The 10496-nt window shown below is 59.7% G+C and overlaps 1 protein-coding gene across 1 annotated transcript; it reads left to right on the forward strand.

The window, feature by feature from the left end:
* Positions 1-1749: 1749 nt before the first annotated feature.
* On the forward strand, positions 1750-4517 carry FOXQ1 (forkhead box Q1). Its single transcript, XM_070464146.1, has one exon. The coding sequence runs from the start codon at positions 2552-2554 to the stop codon at positions 3719-3721; it is 1170 nt and encodes a 389-aa protein (XP_070320247.1). The 5' UTR covers positions 1750-2551; the 3' UTR covers positions 3722-4517.
* The last annotated feature ends 5979 nt before the right edge of the window (positions 4518-10496 follow it).

The following is a 10496-nucleotide window of genomic DNA, read 5'->3' on the forward strand; positions in this document are numbered from 1 at the left end:
AGCAGCCACATGTCAACACGCCCCCTCCTACCAGGCCGGGTTGGAGCAGGGGTGAGAGGCAGGATCTCCGGGCTCTGGGAGTTCACCCGAAGGCCCAAGCACCCAGAGGCGGAAATGCAACGCCGTATATTCACCCCAGGAAAGGAGCGGTGCCAAAGGCAATGGGCACAGCAGTCCAGCTGGGCATCATTTTACACGCGCAGTGGGGAGGACAGGGCCCAAGGTCGCTGCTGTGAGTGTTGTGAGTGGCAATGGGGCCCAGTGTGGGGATCTCTTCTCTCCCCTCTGAACAAACCTCCAGGCCCAACTCACTAGCACTTGCCAGACTAACCTTTGGGCTGGAGAACTGCTGGGGGCTGAGAGGGAAGCAGAGACAGAGATGGGAGGGGCTGGGGGGCGGTAGGTGGGGAGCCCAGGAGGGGAACTGCTGCGAATCCATGCTCTGGGTGAGGGCAGGGCTGCGGTGGTGGCCAGGTGAACGGGCCCGCAGGACTGCCTCCTAGGCGTCTCCAAGGTGGAAATGGGTCCCCGCACACCTAGCCCTGGAGTGTCTCTGGCCTCCCTTAGACTCTGCAGCAGCCGACTGGCCCACACCTCAAGCTCCGGCTTATCTGCCCCATAAAACCCCTTCGTCCCACCTCCAGAGTTCACACCAGGATGGCATTCGATGAGAGCGCTGTCACCCCTGGCTGTTCACCTGCTGCTCTCCTGTTCCAGCCCATCCCACCTCCAGGTCCTGGGGACCACAGACTCCTGGCCTGGAGCCGGGACCCCTCGGGCAGCTGCCTTCAGAAAAAAAAAGCCATTCCTGCCAGCTCCCAGCTCTCAGCAGGCACACAATCCAGTCTAATCTCCAAAGCAGATCTTTTCCCCAAACACCAAAAACAACAGAGCTCTCCACGGCCCGTCATTTTTCAGACCCCATGCTGAATGCCTTTAAAACTGCCTGAAAAAAGATGAGAGGGTTGTGTACATTTTCTGCACAAATGGTGGAAAGTAATAAAATAAACATCGACGGGGGTCCCACCTACTCGCAGCTCCGTCGCTTATTTGCAACAAAGGCCGGAAAAGGACGAAACCTCAGCTTGGAAGGGCAGCGGGTTAGAAGTGCGCCCTCGGGGATCATCCACGCCGCCGGGCGTCCCGCCGAGGTGAGAGGGCCCTCTTTCCCGACCGCCAGACGCCGGTACCACGGAAACCACAGCGAACGTCCTGGAGCAGGAGGGCTGCCGGGCCGCCCGTGGGCGGGAGCCGCGCAGAGCCGGCAGGAGCCCCGCGCGGCTCCTCGCAAGAGCCCCCGCCCAGGTGAGGGAAGAGGCCACGGAAGACAAAGTCAGGCCAATATGAGAGCGAGTCAAGGTCATCTCAGGTGTAGTCAATCTCGAGTCCAGACTTTTATTCATTAGAGAAGAGAGAGATGGTCCTCAAGATGAGGTCCCGAGAAGGACCCGCCGCGCGGCCCCAGTGGGAGGCCACCGCAGTGTGTCCTGCGCGTGCTCCGCTGCTCGTCCCTCGGCCGGGACGACGGGGGTCTGAGTGGGGGAGCAGCGCCGTTTTCCCTCGCAGAGAACCCGCACACCAAGTGTGGCTTAGGGAGGCCGCGGGCCCCAGCCGCGCCAGGCGTCGCGACAGGTGCCCCGGCCGCGCTCTCGTATCGCTTCCGTGAGCTCCGGGGCGCAGGGGCCCCTCCCGAGCGACCGCGCGCGCGGCCCCCGAGCCGAGGCACTCACGCACGCGCGCAGATGCGCGGACCTCAGCCGCGCGCACGCCTCCCATTGGTGGGAAGAAGAGGGCGGGGCCGGGCGGACCCAAAACAAACAACCTGCGGCCGCGCCGCCGCGTGGCCTCCGCCTAGCGCGCGCCCGCTCCGGAGCCGCGGCCACCTGGGCCACCTCGCTCCCCACCCCTCGTCGGCGCCCAGGCCCCGCCCTCGCGGGGCTCCGCGGGGTTATATTGGGCTGGGTCGAAGGTGGAGACGAGACGGGGCCGCGGCGGCAAGCGTGGAGATGCTGCTCCGGAGGCCGGGGGCGGGAAGGCGGTTGCGGGCGCCACGGCCTCGGGGACTCGGCTCCGTGGGCGCTCGAGGGTGAAGGCTGGACCCTCGCCCCGGGGCGGCAGGCACGGCAGCCGGCACTGACTCGACCCGCGAGGACGCCTGTCCGGGAGAAGAAACCCCATCTTTGGAACGGGAAGCAGATGCGCACGCTTCCTCCTCCGGCAGGAACTCCAAGCCCCGCGCGCCCTGGCACCCGAGGCTGGAACCGCGGCTCTGCACGCCTTCCCCCAAGTCTCCGCTCCTCATCCTGAAGCCAGTACGCCCCCAGCTCCTCCCTCTTCGCCCCTGTCGGTTCACCCAATAAGCACAACCACTCCAAAGAACTCCAACGGAAGGGGACTCCAATCCGGAAAGCGACTGTCTCACCCAGAGGAAGGCGAGCTCCGGGAGAGAGAGGCCAGGACACCGGCCCCGATCGCCACCCCGCCCCGGGTGCCCGCTGTCCAGGACTGCGCGGAGGCAAAGGGTACGCGCCGGGCGGGGACGGGCGCGGGCATGAAGCTGGAGGTGTTCGGGCCCCGCGCGGGTCTCGGGGACAAGCCGGGGAATGATCTGGAGGGTGCGGGCGGCAGCGACGCGCCGTCTCCGCTATCGGCCGCGGGCGACGACTCCCTGGGCTCGGACGGGGACTGCGCGGCCAACAGCCCGGCGGCAGGCGGCGGCGAGCGGAGAGCGGGCGGCGGGCCGGGCGCTGAGGAGGCGGGCGCCGCCGGCGCTGCGGGGGCCGCGGCGGCGGCGGGGCCCGGAGCCGGGGGCGCAGGCTCGGGGGGCGCGGGCGGCGGCGAGGGCGCGCGCGGCAAGCCGTACACCCGGCGGCCCAAGCCCCCGTATTCGTACATCGCGCTCATCGCAATGGCCATCCGCGACTCGGCGGGCGGGCGCCTGACCCTGGCCGAGATCAACGAGTACCTCATGGGCAAGTTCCCGTTCTTCCGCGGCAGCTACACCGGCTGGCGCAACTCCGTGCGCCACAACCTCTCGCTTAACGACTGCTTCGTCAAGGTGCTTCGCGACCCCTCGCGGCCCTGGGGCAAGGACAACTACTGGATGCTGAACCCCAACAGCGAGTACACCTTCGCCGACGGGGTCTTCCGCCGCCGTCGCAAGCGCCTCAGCCACCGGGCAGCGGCCCCGGGCCCCGCGCTCCGGCCCCCGGACGGCGCGCCCCCGCCGCCCGCGCCCGCCGCCCCGGTCCCGGCCCCGGCTTCGCCCCGCGCGCACTCGCCCGCCCGCCCGGAGGGGCGCGCCAGCCCGGCGGGCAGATTCTCCGGCCCCTTCGCCATCGACAGCATCCTCAGCAAACCCTTCCGCAGCCGCCGCGCCGGGGACGCGGGCCCCGGGGCGCGCCCTCCGTGGAGCGCGGCGCCTTGCCCGCCGCCTCCGCCCGCCTACCCGGCGCTGCTCCAGGCCGCGCCCGCCGGGGCCCTGCTGCCACTCTGCGCGTTTGGAGCGGCCGAGCCGCCGGGGCTGCTAGCGCGCGGGGCCGAGGTGCCGCCCCTCCTCCTAGCGCCCCTGGCCTCCCCGGCCCCGGCCAAGCCGCTCCGAGGCCCGGCCGCCGGTGCGCACCTGTACTGCCCCGTGCGGCTACCCGACGCCCTGCTCGCGGCCTCGGCCCGCGCGCCCGGCCCGCTCCTGCCTGGTCGGCCTGAGACGCTCCTGGCGTGAGCGCGCCGGGGGCGGCGGGGGACGCGGGCTCGGGGCAGGGCGCTTTCCGCCCGAGGACAGAGACGGTCACAGAACCATCACCCGACGTGCCTTAGAGCGAACACGGGACAGAAGGGTCTCAACTGCATCCCGAACGTTCCCTTCGTCCTTAAGAGCTCACGCTGCAGAGGAGCAGAGCAGGGCCTCCGACAGTTTCACCCCTGAACCAGGCCCGCGCCCGGCCCTTCACAGGAGCCTCTCGCGGCCCGGGCTCTGCCTTCTTCCTGCTGTTTGCGTTGCACCTTCCAGTGCTTTGTCCCTTACAAAGCGAAACAGAACCTGAACAGCACATCGGGGAACCATTCCAGGCGATGCGACTACTGCGGGGGTCCCGGGCCCGCTCCTTCTGCGCCTGTGGTGTTTACAGGTGCGGCCGAGTGGGAGGGGCCAGAGGAGCTTCAGTCATCTCTGCTATTGACCAGTTTCACTGTGCCAAAAGATGAAAAGTATATATATTGTTGGGTTTTGTAATTAAATTATTTATATATTTTTGAAACCTGAATGGAAAATGTTGCAGGCAACGGCTGCGGCTTTACTGTCTGTTGGGTCATTTCTTGAGTGTGGTCTCTTTAGGCCAGGTGGCTTCTTCCAAGGAAAAGTTAACCGTTATGTTTGTGGGGTGCCAGGATCACTGCCACTTGAAAGCAAGTGTGATTTTTATTTTAATATTATTTGTGTCTATGTACATATTCATGTATAAATTTTATGAAACCCAGGCATAGTGCTTATTTTTTAATAAAACCGACAGTTGACTTTAGCACTTTGTGGTGATGGGTTGGAGACAGAGAGTTTTGTACCCCCCTCCCAAATGATCTCAGGTTTGACTCTTAAGAAACTCCTTGTGGAATTCAAACTGTTTTCCTGAATAATTCACCTTGTGGAGTTCAAACCATTTTCCTGAATAATTCAGTAAAAGTAGATGCTGTGGATTTCATTACCTGACACATCGCTGTGAGATTCTGCAGGATCCAACTTCCATCAGTGGGGTTTCTTAAACGTCAAAGCAATGACCTCTAAGAATTCACTTAAGTTACCAGAACGTGTGGGCCCCCCTTCCCCAAGAACTTCTGGGGACAAGTTCAGCTGTTAACCATCGTAGCCTCAAGCAGACATTATCAGGTAAACTGGTTCTGATCACACTCAAAAATGTGATCTTGGCAAGGGACTGTCTTAACACTGAAGATTTCCTCAGGGGAATTTTTTTCTTAATTATTTATTTGATTGTGTCTTAGTTGTGGCATGTAGCATCTAGTCCCCTGACCAGGGGTCGAACCTGGGCGCCTTGCATTGAGAGCTATAAGTCCTAGCCAATGGACCCCCAGGGAAGTGCTTCAGGGAAGTTTGAAGAACATTTTGAAAGTCAGTGTTCTCTGTATCTAAACAAAACCACCCACCTATTTAGGAACGCAGAGGAGGTTTTGTCTGCTGGAGTCCGGGTGGCGCTGACTCCTCTGGCCTGCAGGGAAGAGCCACTGGTGACGCAGGGAGGGAGGGTCCATCAGAGGACAAGCCGGAAGTCAGCATTCACGTCTGCTTCTTCAGAATCTCAGAGGCAGCCGAGCTCTAACAGTCCCTGGGCTGCAGTCTTGGAAAAGGAATGCAAAGAGTGAAGACTCAGAGGCTGTAAATTCAGGCGCCGATGCTGTTCCGGGGGTTGGGCAGGTGTCATCGTAACCAGGACAGGAGGGTGACGTGGGGGCTGGGTGTGGTGAGTGGGGTTTACTTCAGGATGCTGTGTTTTGGCAAAAATAGGAGGGAAAAGCCCATCCCTAAGTCTAGTTAACGGGAAGCAAGTCCTGACTGATTCTGATTTGATCTACTTAGTGGTCATGAGGAAGGATAATAACAGGGTTGAATTAGGACAAAAGGCACCCGTTTACATGGAGATTGCACCCACATGGCCAATAATTAGACGAGAAAATAAAACTAAATGAGGGGAGCCCAGGTTCACGGGGTAGAAGAGGGGACCATCGCTCAGTTCCTTGGGACCCTGAAGGCACCCGGGAAGCCAGGGGAGCGCCCTCCAGACCCCATCGCTGACTGCAGCCGACCAAGCCCTCCTCCCCAACTCTGCCGCCCTCAGAGGCCGGGTCCTAATACCGCCCCCTCGGGTTGGTAAAGCCAGTGTTTTCACGTCCAGTGGATACTCGAGGACGACTCTGCGAATGGACAGAAGCAGCGAGGGGAAAGGAGAAGTCTCAGTCACAGCGCTTCCCGCTCCCCTCCAAGGTCAATCCTCCCCGAGACACACTCCGGATGGACCCCGGTGAATGAGGGGCCACCTTCGCCTCGCCGCCAGCGACCACCAGGTTCTCTACAGAAAGGCCAGAGTCAGGGGACCTGGGATCCCCTGTCAGGGGTCATGACCCCTGCCAGACTCCCGCTCGGGCGAACCCTGCGCATTGCCCCGCTGGGCCGGGCTGGAGGCGGCGGAGGGCGGAGGTCCCGCCGCGGCTGCAACCCACTCAGCCCTGGGAGCTTGGCATCCGTGGGGCAGTTTCCCTGGGAAACTCCACCGATTCTTTGAGAGACTCCACCGAGGTCCAACCTTCCCGAGTCCGCCCAGAAAACCCCGTTCCTCCTGAGCTCAGGCGGGCAAAGGGCAGGGCCCGAGGGAGCCCCGCCCCGCCCCGCCCCGCCCGTTCCCCGCCTCTCCCTGCCCGTGACCCTCCCCAGCCCACCCCCGGGACCCACCCCAGCCCTAACCTGCCTCAGCCCTCCCCCAGCCTCCAAGCCATGGGGCCAAGGCCCACCTGTGCAAACAGCAGGCGAGGGCAGCTGACCCTCGCCTGCCGGAGCTCAGGACAGTGGGGTGGGGGTGGGGGTCTGTTTGTTTAGGAAACGCCCTTTGATACCTGAGCGCCAGGGACTTGGGCCCGCTCCGAGAGCTTTGTGGTCCCCTCACCTGCCCACCCCCACCCAGAAGAACCCCCCAGGCCCAGGGCGCTGGATAGGGGGAGAGAAACCCACGACCCACGCCCTGTGCCTGGTCTCAGCCTGCAGGGCCAGCACTGCCCCAGTGCCCCAGGCCAGGCCCCTACAACTTGGAGTCAATCTGCTGATTTTGGTGGCAGAAAACCTGAACAGCCCAGCCACTTCCTAAGATAGAGGATTCTCCCAAACACCAGAGGCTGAAGCAGGGCACTGTGCCCTGCCCCAATCCCACCAACCCCTGGCACGACCACCCCATGCCCTGGGCTCCCTCCAGAACTGAGTCAACTTGACTGAGCCCCTTGGACTCTCAAGAAAAGACGAAACAAAACGTTCCCCCCACCCCACAGGGGAAGAGGGGCTCATGGGGGCCCCCTAAGCCCACTCTGTCCCTGCCACCGTGTTACAAAGCAACATTGCCCTTTCTCAGGAAAATCACACATGAATAAAAGATAACTCCTTGAATCTCTTGGACAGACCCTAATCTTATGTCACCCTGCTTATTTAACTTATATGCAGAGTACCTCATGCAAAATGCTGGGCTGGATGAAGCACAAGCTGGAATCAAGATTGCTGGGAGAAATATCAATAACCTCAGATACACAGATGACACCACTCTTATGGCAGAAAATGGAGAACTAAAGAGCCTTTTGATGAAAGTGAAAGAGGAGAGTGAAAAAGTTGGATTAAAACTCAACATTCAAAAACAAAGATTGTGGCATCCAGTCCCATCACTTCATGACAAATAGATGGGGAAACAATGGAAACAGTGACACTTTATTTTGGGGGACTCCAAAATCACTGCAGATGGTGACTACAGTCATGAAATTAAAAGACAGGTGGGCTCCCTCCCACAGGCTCCTCCTTGCTCCTTGGAAGAAAAGCTATGACCAACTAGACAGCATATTAAAAAGCAGAGACATTACTTTGCCAAAAAAGGTCCATGTAGTCAAAGCTATGGTTTTTCCAGTAGTCATGTATGGATGTGAGTGTTGGACTATAAAGAAAACTGAGAGCCGAAGAATTGATGCTTTTGAACTGTGGTGTTGGAGAAGACTCTTAAGAGTCCCTTGGACTGCAAGGAGATCCAAACCAGTCCATCCTAAAGGAAATCAGTCCTGAATATTCATTGGAAGGACTGATGCTGAAGCTGAAACTCCAGTACTTTGGCCACCTGATGCGAAGAGCTGACTCATTGGAAAAGACCCTGATGCTGGGAAAGATTGAAGGCAGGAGGAGAAGGGGACGACAGAGGATGAGACGGTTGGATGGCATCACCGACTCGACAGACATGAGTTTGAGCAAACTCTGGGAGTTGATGATGGACAGGGAAAGCCTGGCGTGCTGCAGTCCATGTGGTTGCAAAGATCCAGACTCGACTGAGCGACTGAACTGAACTGGATCTTATAGATGAGAAAACAGGCCAGAGGGTAGATGAAACACTCCTCCCTGACCCAAGAGGAAACCAAGATTCACCTCTAGTTCAGAATTCTTTCCATTGTAACACAATTATCAGGATAATTCAGACCAAAACATACTGTGGCCTACACTTAGTTGAACTATTCAGACAACTGTCTCAGTTCACTCATTCACTGGTAGGCAGGCCTCCCAAACTGGGACGTGGTTTCTCTCCTTAGTGAGAGCTGGTGTCTGCCCAGGGGCAGCCTGGGAGTGGGGGTCACAGCCTCACCGTGGAGGTTAGGTGGTGCCCCTGATGCTCTTTCTGTGTCTGCAGAGCCCCCTCCCCCCAGAGGATGCAGGGGATTCCGTGCTCAGAGGATCCCAGAAACCCTCCCCAGCCCTGCTCTCTGGTGACAGGGATGGGTGGACGCCCTCCCACAGGCCTCTCCTGCTCCCCCAAAACAACAGAAATGGCCCCTCGCTAGAAAGAAAGAACTTCCAGTAACCCGCCTTCCATTTCCACCTCTAAAAAATGCCAACACAATGCAGTCATATGACCCACAACTTTCTTAGGTGTCAAGAGCTTTGTTGGCATCACACGTCCTGTTTTACTGTTCTTTATTTCTCTACTCTGGGCTTCCCGGGAGGCTCAGCAGTAAAAGATCTGCCTGCAGCGTGAGAGATGTGGGTTTGATCCCTGGGTCAGGAAGATCCCCTGGAGGAGGGCATGGCAGCCCACTCCAGTATTCTTGCCTGGAGAATTCCATGGACAGAGGAGCCTGGTGGGCTACAGTCCACGGGGTCACAAAGAGTCAGACACGACTTAGCAACTAAACAACCACAAATTCTTTATATCATAACAGCTGAGCTTTGCCCAGTTCTAGAACTTAGACCAAAGAGTCCAGTAAATATTTCCTGCTTTCTAACGCCACAATAGTTCTAAGTAATAGACTTTACAGTTCCCTCATGAAACCATTAAACTCTTGTTATGCTTTGATGACATAACTTGTTAATTCTTAATGTTGTCAGCAAACGGCTCTAATAAGTGTTTTCTAAGATTGTGATCAAAAACATGAAAATGCATCTTCCCCCTATTCCAGGTCCTTTTCAAACTGGCAGAGGCTCTGACGTTACACAGCGCTAGTGCGGACCTCTGTGTTCGGCTTTCAGACGGACGGTTGGTTAGAAGCAAGCGCCGTCCTGTCCTTCGCCAGCTTGCACACGGGCCTTACATGCTCCTTCCCGGGGCACTGCAGGCAAACACAAATGCTCCACAGCCACACTGCCCTCAGCACTCCTGGATCCTCTTTGCCACTCTTCTCAGGGAAAGTTTAGCCCAGAGGATTTGCCACAACTTGGCCTTTCTATCACATCTGGAATCTGAGACAGCAAACATATTCAACAGCCTTGACATGGATTTGCTGTTTCTGATCACCAAGGTCTAATGGTTAAGAGAAAAGGCAGAAAGGTTTGGCAACGTCTGGCTAGCTGTGCTTACTGCCATCAGAAGTCTGTGAGGCTCAGAACCATGGAGCCGGTCCAGCCACAGGAGCGCTCAGGATGGGGCTCCAGGAAGATGAGCCGGAGCGACCCGGGCTCCAGGGCCCCTCAGAGGCCTGCCCTGTCAGCGGGGGCACCTCCGACCTCCTCAGGCTCTGCTCTCGAGGTGGGGACGCGGTGGGGCCTGGCCATCTCCCCAGAGCTCTGGAGCGGGGCAGAAGGGAGTCCATCCCAGACAGAGGGAGCTGACTTGTCCCTGGGCCCGGGAGGTGGCCCATCAGTCTCAGCTGTGGGAGGCCTGGCTGCCTCCTCGGGGGAGGCCTCCCGAGCAGCCCTATCTTGATCCCGTTGGTTCATCCACGTGTCGATTGCCAGCGCCTCTGGTGCCAGGCTGCAAGCCAGCCCGGCGCAGAGCCAGGCCTCTCCTGGGTGACCACGCACGCTGGCTGGCTGGGGACCCCATGGGGCCCGGAGGGAGTACATGGGGACACGGGGCCGCACCTCACGCGGTGGGCGTCAGGCTGGCAGTGCAGGCAGCTCTGCCCTCTCCTGCCCCAGCCCCAGAGATGAGAATGGGCACCGGGGGCCTGGCCCAGCCCACGGCCGCCCAGCAAGAGGGCTGACCTCTGGCCGAGCCCACGCACAGCACGGGCTGACTGTTCCCTTGGTCTGGCCACCTGGCCGAGCATGGACAAGGACCAAGTGCCCAAGTGGAAGAGAAACAGCCCTGCTGCAGTCCCACCTGACGCCCGGGCAGCCCCAGAGCAGCTCCGGGGGCTGCCGTCTGTCCAGCGTCCACAGCAGGACCCAGCACCCCTACAAGGAAAGGACGCCCCAAGGACCGGTGACAGAGCCGCAGCCTGTCCGTCACGCTCAGACCCGGCGGGAGGGACATCCTGTTCCC

Source organism: Odocoileus virginianus, unplaced genomic scaffold (genome assembly GCF_023699985.2).
Source record: "Odocoileus virginianus isolate 20LAN1187 ecotype Illinois unplaced genomic scaffold, Ovbor_1.2 Unplaced_Contig_19, whole genome shotgun sequence".
Taxonomy (NCBI): Eukaryota; Metazoa; Chordata; class Mammalia; order Artiodactyla; family Cervidae; genus Odocoileus; species Odocoileus virginianus.